Source organism: Cherax quadricarinatus, unplaced genomic scaffold, assembly GCF_038502225.1.
Source record: "Cherax quadricarinatus isolate ZL_2023a unplaced genomic scaffold, ASM3850222v1 Contig253, whole genome shotgun sequence".
Lineage (NCBI taxonomy): Eukaryota > Metazoa > Arthropoda > Malacostraca > Decapoda > Parastacidae > Cherax > Cherax quadricarinatus.
This window is the reverse complement of record NW_027195279.1, coordinates 55005-70900: the sequence shown is the minus strand read 5'-3', so window position 1 is coordinate 70900 and position 15896 is coordinate 55005. Positions and strand designations below refer to the sequence as shown.

General features: G+C 37.3%; 1 protein-coding gene across 2 annotated transcripts in view; it reads right to left on the bottom strand.

Moving 5' to 3' along the window:
• LOC128700995 (uncharacterized) overlaps nucleotides 1-15896 on the bottom strand; it is a 58398-nt gene that overhangs the window by 19027 nt on the left and 23475 nt on the right. For both annotated transcript variants that reach the window (XM_070080253.1, XM_053794541.2), the window contains exons 2-4: nucleotides 11765-11924; nucleotides 9563-9649; nucleotides 2297-2458 (exon numbers count right to left, since the gene is read on the bottom strand). In XM_070080253.1, coding sequence (XP_069936354.1) covers nucleotides 2297-2458; nucleotides 9563-9649; nucleotides 11765-11924 — 409 coding nt within the window. The remainder of the gene's footprint in view (nucleotides 1-2296; nucleotides 2459-9562; nucleotides 9650-11764; nucleotides 11925-15896) is intronic.

Sequence of the window (15896 nt, the reverse complement as noted above, 5' to 3'; positions counted from 1 at the left end):
CCAACTTCTCTACTTTTGTGCTTTGGTACCATTATTATGCAAATTAAGAGGTATTTTTGGGCCACAGTAAATGTGGATAACTGAAACTGTGGATACCGAATCAGTGGATACTGGGGTTCTACTGTACATTAACAACAGGGGTAAAGGAGGTTTTGTGTGTGAGGGGTTTAGACTTCCAGCAAGTGTGTGTGAGTGTTAGAAGTGAGTGAAGGTTAGTGGTTTTTATGACTTGATGTGCTGTTGGAGTGTGAGTAAGGAAACATTTATGAAGAGAATCAAGGAGATTTTAGTCCTGGAGGTGGGAAGTACAATGCCTGCACTCTGATGGAGGGGTGTTGATATGTTGCAGTTTTTTAACCGTAGTATCGGCATGCCTCTGGCAAAACAGTGATGGAGTGAATAGTGAGGAAAGAGTTTGTTCTTTTTCAGGTCACCCGGCCTCGATGGAAAACAGCCGATGTGTCATAAAAATAATACCAGCAGATGAAAAGGCATTACTGTACCAAATCTCACAAAACACTTACCAATTACCAAGAGCTGTAATACCTTCTGGTAGATACAACAGAAATTTAATTCCAGTCATTGTATCATTACAGAGAAACTGAAACATTGCAAGCCATGGATGAATTAATATTTGATAATTCACAACCCACAATTTAGAGGTGAAAATTTTGACAGGATTTTGGTCCATCACAGACTTAAATGTTATGCAAACTTTTCTCTCCAAACCATGGGTTATCTACAAGTCTAGTCATGGCACTGTGACTTATTCTTCACTAACTACAAACAAATTTTTTTCGTAAGGCCCACTGGTGCTGCCATGAAGTACAGGGCCAGGTCCTGTGTCAAAACATCAATAACGCCAAAAAATTATATACAGTGGACCCTCACCTAACGATATTAATTGGTACCCGAGAACGAATATCGTTAGGCGAGTTTTTTAGCGTTAGCCGAGGCAAAAGTTAGCGTTAAAATGTATCGTTAGGTGAGTTTAACGTTATGCGATGCGTTCGTTAGGCGAGGGTCCTCTGTAAATACAGTGGTACCTCGGGATACGAACAGCTCAAAACGCGAACAATTACATAAGTGTAAGAGCTTTTGTAAGCGTATTTTTGGGGGTCTGAAAAGGATTAGTCTAATTTACATTATTCATTATGGGAACAAATTCGTTTGGTATTGGCAGTCGAACAGCCTTCTGGAAGGAAATAAGTTCATATCCCGAGGTACCACTGTATGTCTAACCATTCACAGCTATATAAATAATATGTTATATACATAATATTTATAGAAATGTTATTTTCTAAGCATGTGGGTCAAGGAGCTTATTGTTTTTCAAGAGGTGGGGGGGTGGGGGTGACTGTTCTTGCGTTTATCTTACGGAGACTAACTGACCGATCGCAATGAAACTCACTCAAGATACAGTGGTACCTCGGTATACAACCTTAATTTGTTCCAGAAGGCTGTTCGCGTGGCTATCTGTTCAAGTACCGAATGAATTTGTTCCCATAAGGAATAATGTAAAGTAGATTAATCCATTTCAGACCCCAAAAAATACACCTACAAAGGCACTTACAAAAATACACTTACATAACTGTTCGAGTTGGGAGCTTGTCGTACACTGAGGTACCACTGTATTCTCGTATGAAGGGACACATATTAAACCATAGCATTATAAAAATATATTTTAAATTCTGTGATCACTTTCAAGGATTCTTCTGACCTCTCTGGCTGATCTGAAGCCACACTTTCTTGCTGACCAGGCTGTAACTCAGCTATCACAGTCTGATCGATCACACACATTTGCTGCAGATGATGTGAAGATGTAAGAAACTGTTCTCCAAGGGGAAGTAAAACAGAATTCTTCCTCCGTAAGCCATGCGTGTCATAAGAGGCGATTAATATGCAAACTTAAAATTAACTTAAGATTAATAAGGCAATAACAGTGCGTACGGTCATTAGATGAGTTACAATGAATACATGAGACTTGAGTATTCTATTAAGTCATATTATATGGCTTTAGTAAGTCTTGTAGAGAAGACATACAATTTTGATTAACCTTAGGCGGATACAATGGAGTGATTAAAGCATACATTTTTTGTTTAATGAACTGGCCATATCCCACTGAGGCAGGGTGACCTAAAAAAAAAAAAAAGTTTCTCTTTTTAGATTTAGTAATATATACAGGAGAAGGGGTTACTAGTCCCTTGCTCCTGGCATTTTAGTCACCTCTTATGACATGCATAGCTTACAGTGGAAGAATTCTGTTCCACTTTCCCATGGAGAAATGCATACATACCTCTTCGTAAAAGTCAAAGAGAATGACACCTTTCCCAGGATCTAGTTCCGACACATAACCATTCTGGTTAATGACGCGTGGAACTGTTGGCCGGATATGTAGTTCTTCCGGAGGCTCTTTCGATGCTCGAGCTGCGTACCACTGGCAGTTGTCACTTGACTCCTGTTTTCAACATACGTTAAATAAATATATGAAGTTACAAATACTAATGAAAACGCTGAGCTCCCAAGTTATAAAGAATATGTCACAAAATCATGACTGCTAAAATTTACAACTCATCCACAATTTATAAAGAAAATCTAGAGAGTTTCAGTTCATCCTGGAATATTAAGCCAAAACTTTTTACATAACACCTGCTCAACAAAAGCTACCTATCAGAACTTCTTTCTTTCAACATATTGGCCGTATCCCACCGAGGTGGGGTGGCCCACCGAGGCAGGGTGGCCCACCGAGGTGGGGTGGCCCACCGAGGTGGGGTGGCCCAAAAGGAAAAACGAAAGTTTCTCCTTTCAAATTTAGTAATACACCTACCATCCGACTTACGACCTGCTCGACTTACGACCACTCGAGTTACGACCATGTTTTTTATGCCAAATTTCTGAGAAATAAACAACTATTTGTGTTGTACACAGTGTTTATCCTAAACCTTACAGTATAAAATACAGTACTAACAACATAAAAAGTAAAACATGAAATACCAAAATAAAACAATAAAATAGTCATTACAAAAATGTTTTGTTGATATTCAGTAGTAAAGTTCGACTTACGACCATTTTGACTTACGACCTGTTTCTCGGAACCGAACTCGGTCGTAAGTCGGATGGTAGATGTATATACAGGAGAAGGGGTTACTAGCCCCTTGCTCCCGGCATTTTAGTCGCCTCTTACGACATGCATGGCTTACGGAGGAAGAATTCTGTTCCACTTCCCCATGGAGATAAGAGGAAATAAACAAGAACAAGAACTAGAAAGAAAACAGAAGAAAACCCAGAGGGGTGTGTATATATATGCTTGTACATGTATGTGTAGTGTGACCTAAGTGTAAGTAGAAGTAGCAAGACATACCTGAAATCTTGCATGTTTATGAGACAGACAAAAGACACCAGTAATCCTACCATCATGTAAAACAATTACAGGCTTTTGTTTTACACTCACTTGGCAGGACGGTAGTACCTCCCTGAGCGGTTGCTGTCTACCAACCTACTACCTAGCAAAACTATCCTCAACAAAAGCTAGCTATCAGAACTATCATCAACCCACATCCTCGACAAACGCTACCTATCAGAACTATTATAAACCCACCTCCTCAACAAAAGCTAGCTATCAGAACTATCCTCAACAAAAGCTACCTATCAGAACTATTATAAACCCACCTCCTCAACAAAAGCTAGCTATCAGAACTATCCTCAACAAAAGCTACCTATCAGAACTATTATAAACCCACCTCCTCAACAAAAGCTAACTATCAGAACTATCCTCAACAAAAGCTACCTATCAGAACTATTATAAACCCACCTCCTCAACAAAAGCTAGCTATCAGAACTATCCTCAACAAAAGCTACCTATCAGAACTATTATAAACCCACCTCCTCAACAAAAGCTAGCTATCAGAACTATCCTCAACAAAAGCTACCTATCAGAACTATTATAAACCCACCTCCTCAACAAAAGCTAGCTATCAGAACTATCCTCAACAAAAGCTACCTATCAGAACTATTATAAACCCACCTCCTCAACAAAAGCTAGCTATCAGAACTATCCTCAACAAAAGCTAGCTATCAGAACTATCCTCAACAAAAGCTACCTATCAGAACTATTATAAACCCACCTCCTCAACAAAAGCTAGCTATTAGAACTATCCTCAACAAAAGCTAGCTATCAGAACTATCATAAACCCACCTCCTCAACAAAAGCTAGCTATCAGAACTATCATAAACCCACCTCCTCAACAAAAGCTAGCTATTAGAACTATCATAAACCCACCTCAACAAAAGCTAGCTATCAGAACTACCATAAAAACACATCCTCAACAAAAGCTAGCTATCAGAACTACCATAAAAACACATCCTCAACAAAAGCTAGCTATCAGAACTATCATAAACCCACCTCCTCAACAAAAGCTAGCTATCAGAACTACCATAAACCCACCTCCTCAACAAAAGCTAGCTATCAGAACTATCATAAACCCACCTCCTCAACAAAAGCTAGCTATCAGAACTACCATAAAAACACATCCTCAACAAAAGCTAGCTATCAGAACTACCATAAAAACACATCCTCAACAAAAGCTAGCTATCAGAACTACCATAAAAACACATCCTCAACAAAAGCTAGCTATCAGAACTATCATAAACCCACCTCCTCAACAAAAGCTAGCTATCAGAACCATTACAAACTCTAATACATTATGCCCTTATTCAAGTCCCAAAACCATGTAAATATTAAAGCTATTCATACTACTGTTCGCTCTACATGTTCAAGACACAACACTTTAATGCTTATCAGGACTTAACCCTTTCAGGGTCGACAGGCCCCCTCCGAGACTTGTTCTCAGGGTCCCCCAAATTTAAAAAAAAAAAAATTATTTTTTCTTATGAAAAGCTAGAGAATCTTTTCCTGATCATAATGACACCAAAAGTATGAAATTTGATGGAAAACTTAGGGAATTATGCTCTCATGAAGTTAGCAGTCTCGACGATGTTCACGCATCGGCGATTTTGCCCACTTTGAGCCCTATTTTCGGCCAATTCCAGTGTACTAGTCGACAAAAATCATAACTATTTTGCTAGAACTCCATTTTTTCTATCGAATGAGTACAAGAAACCACCCATTTACTGATTTCAACTATCCAATAAAATGGTCAGAATTTAGCAATTTTGCCAATTTCACACAAATTTCAAAAGATGCCAATTTTCAAACAGGGTCCAGAATAAACAAAAAAAGACATTCCTGGCACTAAAATAACACGTTCTCTGTTCGTTAGTCACATCCCCAGGCCCCTCTTATATTTCTTTGGTTCTCCACTTTGAATTTTTATTCTTGCAAAAAAATAGAAGATTTACTGTTATGCAGACTACTGCATTAGTGTAGAAATGATATAAATAATATCAGTACACTTGTGAAAGAATATTAGACTCACCAGTTGACATGTATTGCACGCTTAGCATGATTTGTTTACTTTTGAACTTTGGTAAAAATCGAGCATTTCTGCTACTTTGAGCTCAATTTCAAGGTACCTTTCATTGTAAAACCAGTCAAAATCATCTCAATTTCTGTAATATGTCTTCCATTCTATAAAATGAGACCAGGAAAACTAGAATACAACAATAAATACCATACGAAAATATAGTGCAAAGTCCCTGTTTTAATCCAAAAACACGGTCAAAGTTTTCTTTTTCTCATTACGCACTGTGTACTGCAGGATTTTTTTATACTGTGCACACTGACCACATAGACCCATTCTTTCATATGTAGGCCTACCAGCTTTCTCTCACAAGATTTGAGGGCGCTAGAATTTAGGCGTACTAGTACGTCAAAAACCCTGGGGCGTAAGCCGTAAAAGTACAGCCGAAACCCTGAAAGTGTTAAGACACAACACTATAACAGAACACAAAGGCATTACATGAGAAATAAACAAAAATAATCTTAATTTTTAAAGGGCAAGGCCAGTAGAAGGCCTCAGTCCAATGGCCAAAAGCAGCTTCAGCTGTGGGTCATCATATGACTTAAGACCTGTGCCAGGAAACAGTCCTGTTTCCTGACGAATCTTACCTAACCTAACCAAACGTAACCTAACCTAACCAATCGTAACCTAATACAATGTAACCTAACCTAATGCAACCTAACTTAATCTAACCTAACCAAACGTAACCTAACGTAATGAAACCTAACCTAATCTAACATAACCAAACCTAATGTAATGTAACCTAACCTAACCTAATCTAATGTAACCTAACCTAACGAAACATAATACAGTGGACCCCCGGTTTACGATATTATTTCATTCCAGAAGTATGTTCAGGCGCCAGTACTGACCGAATTTGTTCCCATAAGGAATATTGTAAATTAGATTAGTCCATTTCAGACCCCCAAACATACACATACAAACGCACTTACATAAATACACTTACATAATTGGTCGCATTGGGAGCTGATCGTAAACCGGGGGTCCACTGTATAACCTAACCTAAATTAAGGTAACCTTTTCAACATTCCGTGTGTTCATTTGAAACTCTACAGAAATGTTATGCAAATTGAAGAGCCAAAAATGTGGTATAACATAAAAGACAAATTAAAAATATAACATACTAACTGAATTCAAGTCAAAGCTAAGAAAGAAAATGCCTAAATAATACAGCTAAATAATACAGCTAAATACCTCCTTGAAATTAACTGAAATGAATTTCATAATCAGTTTTTCGTTAAATCTATGGCGAACTCTGTATTTAACAAACTAACTAGGGAATCAGGTGACTGGTAATGTCAATTACCGGATTGTACTGCCATCATTGAAACAGTAATGAACAATTCTTTGACTAAAAGACTTTCATACATCATTTCCAAGTTTACTGACCCAATGCATTTTGTTTCATATTCCCTATGTCCATTAAATGGATGTCCATTTAAAGGAGGGTTTACTCTACTTAGGACATTCAAACCTTATTGTACGTATTTTTACAATTGTTTATATTTTCTATCGAATCTTAAAAGTTTGTCACTCTGCATATATTGAAATGCTGAGTTTCTTCATCAGAAGCAACAGTGATTGAATGAATGATGGTGAATGCATTTTCATTTTGGGGATAAGATAAGATAAGACAAGATTTTCTTCGTATTTTTAACCCCGGAGGGTTAGCCACTTAGGATAACCCAAGAAATTCCCGTCATCGAAGACTGTCTGTCTTATTTCCATTGGGTTTCCTCAATCTTGTCCCCCAGGATGCAACCCGCACCAGTCCGCTAATACCCAGGTACCTACTTGCTGCTATGCGAATAGGACAACAGGTGTAAGGAAACACGTTGAAATGTTTCCACCCCGCCAGAAATCGAACCCGGACCATCAGTGTGTGAAGCGAGAGCTTTAGCCACATTTGTGCAATACAGGTACCATCCGACTTACGACTTACGACCGAGTTTGGTTCCGACAAACCGGTCATAAGTCGAAATGGACGTAAGTCGAACTTTACTACTGAATATCAACATCACATTTTTGTAATGACTTTATTTTATTGTTTTATTTTGGTATTTCATGTTTTACTTTACTTTTTATGTTGTTAGTACTGTATTTTATACTGTAAGGTTTAGGATAAACACTGTGTACAACACAAATACTTGTTTATTTCCCAGAAATTTGGCATAGAAAACACGGTCGTAAGTCGAATGGTTGTATGTCGAGCAGGTCATAAGTCGGATGGCAGGTGTATTTGGATATTTTAATTGTGGAAACATTTAGCCAGCAAGTGGCTTCCTCAGTCCAGTACAGGAAAGTATGGTGAAAGGTCAGACAGAGTCTGAGGTGATCTGTCCCTCAGTTGGGAGTTGATGTCATCAGTTCATCAATCTGATAACATGAATGCCAGGCTAAGGGACTAATTACCTCAAACTCCTTCTCATCCTCCACCATTCTCTGTATTGGACTGAGGAAGCCACTGGCAGTGAACTACTTCCAAAATAAAGACACCGAAGTGTTGTACAAGTGTCTCATTCACCAATGGTCACAGTTAAACACTTTTTATCACATTTATTGACTATAATCATTTAAATAAATTAATAAGACTGTTAAAGCAGGCACTGATCCTTATGGCACCCCACTAGTCACCCTATCAAGTACAGTACAGTAAGTTCTCGACTTACACACCGAGGACCTCCTTAATTGTGTATTTATTTTATTAACACATCGGTGTCTCCCACCAAGGCAGGGTGGACCACCAAGGCAGGGTGGACCACCAAGGCAGGGTGGACCACCAAGGCAGGGTGGACCACCAAGGCAGGGTGGACCACCAAGGCAGGGTGGACCACCAAGGCAGGGTGGACCACCAAGGCAGGGTGGACCACCAAGGCAGGGTGGACCACCAAGGCAGGGTGGTCCACCAAGGCAGGGTGGACCACCAAGGCAGGGTGGACCACCAAGGCAGGGTGGACCACCAAGGCAGGGTGGACCACCAAGGCAGGTGGACCACCAAGGCAGGGTGGTCCACCAAGGCAGGGTGGACCACCAAGGCAGGGTGGACCACCAAGGCAGGGTGGACCACCAAGGCAGGGTGGCCAGAAAAAGAAAAACTTTCACCATCATTCACTCCATCACTGTCTTGCCAGAAGGGTGCTTTACACTACAGTTTTTAAACTGCAACATTAACACCCGTCCTTCAGAGTGCAGGCACTGTACTTCCCATCTCCAGGACTCAAGTCCGGCCTGCCGGTTTCCCTGAACCCCTTCATAAATGTTACTTTGTTCACACTCCAACAGCACGTCAAGTCCTAAAAACCATTTGTCTCCATTTGCTCCTATCTATAATATGTATAATATTCACAATACAGAAATCCTCAACTTACGAACACACTGAGGACCTTCTGCATTGTGTATAATAATGATATAATAATAATGATATTATGCACATTACATCAGATTCTCAACATGTCTGCAAGTCAAGGACTTACTGTGTGTATTAAGGTTATCGTATTTTACAATGAACTAGATGCTCCTGTGTCGAGGACGCCCCCAATTCTGACTGTTAAATTAAAAAAAATAAAAATAAAAGATAAATGGTACTTCGAGCTCCAAGATGCTGAGTAAATTTTTGAGACTTATTTTGGGAAAAAAGTAGCATCTTCAACTCCATAAAATATGGTAAATGGAGAGCAAGTTATACAATAACTTCACTAACCTGTATGTTCAATTTTTACTCCATGAAAAGCAATTTTAGGGAAAATTATTAAAAAAAAAAAAAAAAGCTAGCAATTGAAGTATAACAAAAAATTTAATGTTTTAACAACATTTTCAGATAAGATAAGTGAACATCGGAATTGTGATCCACAAAGAACAAAAATACACAATACCGTGACTGGAACAATACACAAATAACTCGCACACCGGAGAGAGAAGTTTGTGACAACGTGTTGGTCTGACTTGGACCATTTACAAGTCACATCGGGACTTGTAAATGTTCCAAATTGGATCAATATGTCATCATAAGTCTGTCTGTCTGTCTCTCTCTCTCCTGTGTGCAGTTTATCTCTGTATTGTGATTCACACCTGTAATGTCTCACCTTGTCATAAACATGACAGTCGAAGTGTATCCGTTCACCAATGCGAAGTTTGCCAGCAAATGTGTCTGATTTGTCAAGGTTCTTACCCTGGAATAATAATAATAATAATAATAATAATAATAATAATAATAATAATAATAATAATAATAATAATAATAATAATGAAAATAATAATGAAAATAATAATAATAATAATAATAATAATAATAATAATAATAATAATGACAATAATAATAAATAATAATGATGATAATAATAATAATAATAACAATAATAATAATAATAAATAATAATAATAATAATAATAATAATAATAATAATAATGAAAATAATAATAATAATAATAATAATAATGAAAATAATAATAATAATAATAATAATAATAATAATAATAATAACAATAATAATAATAATGAAAATAATAATAATAATAATAATAATAATAATAATAATAATAATAACAATAATAATAATAATGAAAATAATAATAATAATAATAATAATAATAATAATAATAATAATAATAATAATAATGAAAATAATAATAATAATAATAATAATAATAATAATAATAATAATAATAATAATAACAATAATAATAATGAAAATAATAATAATAATAATAATAATAATAATAATAATAATAATAATGAAAATAATAATAATAATAATAATAATAATAATAATAATAATGAAAAAAAATAATAATAATAATAATAATAATAATAATAATGAAAAAAATAATAATAATAATAATAATAATAATAATGAAAAAAAAAAATAATAATAATGAAAATAATAATAATAATAATAATAATAATAATAATAATAATAATAATGATAATAATAATAATAATCTTTAGTTCTAAGAGTACATGTACAATGCACACAGATATAACCCTGCATTGTAATGCTTAAAACATCAAAATATCCTGACCTACTGACAAGAAATGGACATTCATCTACTTGCTTGTAGTACAAATATACTGCACATATACATATTCTTAGATCGGCATAAATTATTTAGACAATACAGTATATCAATGAAAAATTTGCTTAACTTTACACAGATTTTCAAGGTATTTTTGTAACAATTAACGTACACCTGGCTTTAGTAAAACAACTGTTACGTTGTAAATCAAACTGTAGTCCATGTCTAACAAAGAACGACTTTCTTGTTCAGTAGGTCTATCATCCATAATTGTGAAAATACCAATAATAATCTCATATGCAGTTTAATGTGATCCTTTATTGACAACGTTTCGCCCACACAGTGGGCTTTTTCAAGTCACAAACAGATCTACCTGGGGTGGAAGGTACGATCAGGTAGATCTGTTTGTGACTTGAGAAAGCCCACTGTGTGGGCGAAACGTTGTCAATAAAGGATCACATTAAACTGCATATGTGTTTATGTTTCCATTGTGTTGGTATTTTATACCATTTATTTTCACCAATAATAATCTTATGGCTATCAACCATTAACCGTCAAGTTACTGAAAACAATCCACTGAGGACTTAGTGGCTATCTCTTATTGTGACGAAAAGTGAATCAGTCGTCATTATTCTTCAAAAAGAAGTCTAATATTAAAAGAATAATGGGTCACTAACTTTGTGGGTAACAAAAGATGTGCTTAAAAAACAAAAAAGCAAGTTTAATAAATTTCTAATTCTGAATGATTGTTATAATTTTTAATGTGCCGGCCACCAGGTGGCCCGGTGGCCCGGTGGCCTGGTGGCTAAAGCTCCCGCTTCACACACGGAGGGCCCGGGTTTGATTCCCGGCGGGTGGAAACATTTCGACACGTTTCCTTACACCTGTTGTCCTGTTCACCTAGCAGCAAATAGGTACCTGGGTGTTAGTAGACTGGTGTGGGTTGCATCCTGGGGGACAAGATTAAGGACCCCAATGGAAATAAGTTAGACAGTCCTCGATGACGCACTGACTTTCTTGGGTTATCCTGGGTGGCTAACCCTCCGGGGTTAAAAATCCGAACGAAATCTTATCTTATATTATCTTACCTTATCTCACACCAAGGCAGGGTGACCCAAAAAAAGAAACACTTTCACCATCATTCACACTATCACTGTCTTGCCAGAGGTGCTAAACCCCTGAAGAACATGCTGTTGCTTAGCTTGACCTGAGGAAAGGGAAGAGAGCTCCAATTTCTCAGATCAAGAACTCTCCTGAGAGTGAAGACATACCTGATGGACAAAACCTTTGACCCAGAGCAGCACTCGCTGGGCCTTGTTGTGCAGAGCAAAGGTCAGGATGGCTTTTCCTGGCAGGAAGATCTCTTCCACGATCCCAGTCTGGTTGAAGAGGTATTTTTCCGTCATGATGGCAGTGTGCGAGGATATCCAACTAGGGAAAAAATTGAGTCAGGAAAGCATTGTATCCTTAAAAAAAAATACAAGTGCACCATCACTTTCGTAAGTTGAAAATATAGTAAGTCGAATATGTGCTAAATAAATAAGTAAATAAATACTGTAACTGTCACTGAATAAATAAATGAACAAATAATTACTGTAACTAAATACCAGTATCAAAAAATAAATAAATAAATACAAGTTGGGGACTTGCCATCTTCATGCTGGGTAATTGTCTTATGTTTCATCTCCAAAGTACACCTACCATCCGACTTATGACTGAGTTCGGTTCCGAGAAACCGGTCGTAAGTCGAAATGGTCGTAAGTCGAACTTTACTACTGAATATCAACAAAACATTTTTGTAATGACTTTATTTTATTGTTTTATTTTGGTATTTCATGTTTTACTTTACTTTTTATGTTGTTAGTATTGTATTTTATACTGTAAGGTTTAGGATAAACACTGTGTACAACACAAATACTTGTTTATTTCCCAGAAATTTGGCATAAAAAACACGGTCGTAAGTCGAGTGGTCGTAAGTCGAGCAGGTCGTAAGTCGGATGGTAGGTGTAATTGCTTTTGCACCATTGTAAAGTTAAAATATCGTAAGTCAAACCATTGTTTGTCGAGAAGCAGCTGTACATGTATATTGTACAGTTCTTATAAGAACATTAGAGCATAAGAATGGAATGACAAAGCACTGTGGTAGGCCTATTGGCCCATGCTAGGCAGGCCCAACTCGCACTCACTTATGCAACCATCAAACCTATACAGCCTCTCCTCACTTAACGATGGAGTTCCGTTCCTAAGATCACGTTGATAAACAAATTCATCGCTAAGTGAGGAGTATACTATAATGGTAGTGAATTTGTGTCGACCATCTTTGATATTGTGTTAATGTCACCTTTGCACCATTTATAATGTTTCTGGTATATTTTTAAAAGTTTATACAGTAGTGTACTGTATATTGTAATAAACAGAATAGAGGAAATCAGCTCTAATATACATTATTTAGGTATGCATACTGGTCAGAGAGCCCATCGTAAATCTGAGTCGTCGGTAAATGAGTACGTCACTAAGTGAGGAGAGGCTGTACTTACAAATACAAATTTTGATTACTTTATGCAGTACAAAACAAAGTAGCTTACATGTAATTAGACACTAGTAGGCACAAAAGAAAGCCACAAGTAGGAAAAGCATTTCAGGCAAACTAATTCTAATGTTGTCGGGGGATACATAGATGACATAACATATACGGGATCAGCAACTATGCTGACACTAATGCTTAAAAACTATTTAAGAACTAGACACAGATTATTGAGTTGGATTTTTTATTCAATGGCTACAATCATATATACAATAAGAAAGGTAGCTAATGAACAAATGGTATAATTTTAAAAGTATAATTTGTTATTTTAGATTGATTCAATGATCTTTAGTTTCGTGGAGTGACTGAAGAGAGATGAAAAATACAGCAGGTTACTCTGCTATAGTAGAAATACAATGGAACAAGATGTGTAATAAATTTTCTATGGGAGATGCGGAATGACCGGAAGAAGACAGCGACACAGTTGAGGTAAGACTGAAAGAAGAACAATGACACAGTTAAAGGAAGACCAGAAGAACAGAGACAGGTGAACTAGCTGGTATTGTTTGACATATCGTACTGCTGTTTCAATTACATTAGGGAAATAAACCCATTTTAACAACAGCTTTGAATACCTTGGTGAAGATGTACCCTTTAATAAATCCACCATACCATAACTAAATAAGAAATGCAAAGACAGGCTAAATGCTCTCAAAGTTGTTGCTGGCTACAACCCCAACTATGGTGCTAATGTTGCTGGCTACAACCTCAACTATGGTGCTAATGTTGCTGGCTACAACCCCAACTATGGTGCTAATGTTGCTGGCTACAACCCCAACTATGGTGCTAATGTTGCTGGCTACAACCCCAACTATGGTGCTAATGTTGCTGGCTACAACCCCAACTATGGTGCTAATGTTGCTGGCTACAACCCCAACTATGGTGTTAATGTTGCTGGCTACAACCCCAACTATGGTGTTAATGTTGCTGGCTACAACCCCAACTATGGTGCTAATGTTGCTGGCTACAACCCCAACTATGGTGCTAATGTTGCTGGCTACAACCCCAACTATGGTGCTAATGTTGCTGGCTACAACCCCAACTATGGTGCTAATGTTGCTGGCTACAACCCCAACTATGGTGCTAATGTTGCTGGCTACAAACCCAACTATGGTGCTAATGTTGCTGGCTACAACCCCAACTATGGTGCTAATGTTGCTGGCTACAACCCCAACTATGGTGCTAATGTTGCTGGCTACAACCCCAACTATGGTGCTAATGTGAGAATCGTGAGAATGATGTACATAGCCTATGTTGGACCTTAACTGATTATGCTGCTCCCATGCTGATATTAGCTAGAGAAAGTTCTCTCCGACCTTTGGAGTTAATGCAAAATGAAGCTCTCAGAATTATTCTTGGCTGTCCCAAATCTACAAAGGTTCTTAATATGAGGAAGGAGCTTGGTATTTCTAGTATCAGTGATAGGATTGTTGAAATTAACACCATATTCGGTATTACAATGTTAAGTAATGAACCAGACTCTGTCACAATGAATCTTACTAAATGTCTAAAAGTAAATACACACAGATCTAAATGAATTTTGAAAACATGCAGTTATATTAAGTTTTATAACCTACATGAACTGTATCACTGTAGGCAACAAGAGCATTTCACACCTCCGTGGAAGATGTGTTCATTTAATATCACATACCTACAAGTCCCTCCCAAGGAGCTCATTGCTAGTAATCCCTTTCTTAAATCACTTGTTAAAGCAACTGCTCAAGAAGAAATTTCTGGCCTAGCTGGTAGTACAGTGGACCCCTGGTATTCGATGGCATCGGTATTCGATAAATCCAGTATTCGATGTACAGTATTATATCGCAAAAATTTTGCCTTGGTATCCGATTGAAAACCCGGTATTCGATACGATTCGTATGAGACGTGTCCACGTGTGGCCTGAACTGCCCCGTGTGTGCCAGTGTTTACAAGCCAGCCAGTGCGCACGCATCTAAGGATACATTCGGTACATTCCATATTATCACTGTTTTTGGTGCTTCTTTCTGCAAAGTAAGTCACCATGGGCCCCAAGAAAGCTTCTAGTGCCAACCCTTCGAGAAAAAAGGTGCTAATGACTATTGAAATGAAGAAAGAGCTAATTGCAAAGTACAAAAGTGGAGTGCGTGTGTCGGAGCTGGTCAGGTTGTATAATAAACCCCAGTCAACCATCTCTACTATAGTGACCAGGAAAACGGAAACCAAGGAAGCTGTTCTTGCAAAAGGTGCAACTGTGATTACAAAACAGCGACTGCAAGTGTTAGAAAATGTTGAGAGACTGTTATTGGTGTGGATAAATGAAAAACAGATAGCAGGAGATAGCATCTCTCAAGCGATCATTTGTGAAAAGGCTAGGCAGTTGCATGACGATTTGGTAAAGAAATTGCCTGCAACTAGTGCTGATGTGAGTGAATTTAAGATCAGCAAAGGTTGGTTTGAAAGATTTAAGAATCGTAGTGGCATACATAGTGTGATTAGGCATGGTGAGGCTGCCAGTTATGTTGTGCGACAGAGGTCCAGTGACTCTCAAGCTGGTCCTAGTGGCATTAAAAGAAGAAAGGAAGTAACTCCGGAAAAGGACTTGCTACCTCAAGTCCTAATGGAAGGGGATACCCCTTCTAAACACTAACACCTCTCCCCTCCTCCCATCACATCAATCATCACAAGATCTTCATTAAAGGTAAGTGTCAATTATTTTATTATTATTGTAATTATTCTATTGAATTAAACTTAATATTTCATGTAGTAAAATTTTTTTTTTCATACTTTTGGGTGTCTTGCACGGATTAATTTGATTTCCATTATTTCTTATGAGGAAAATTGAT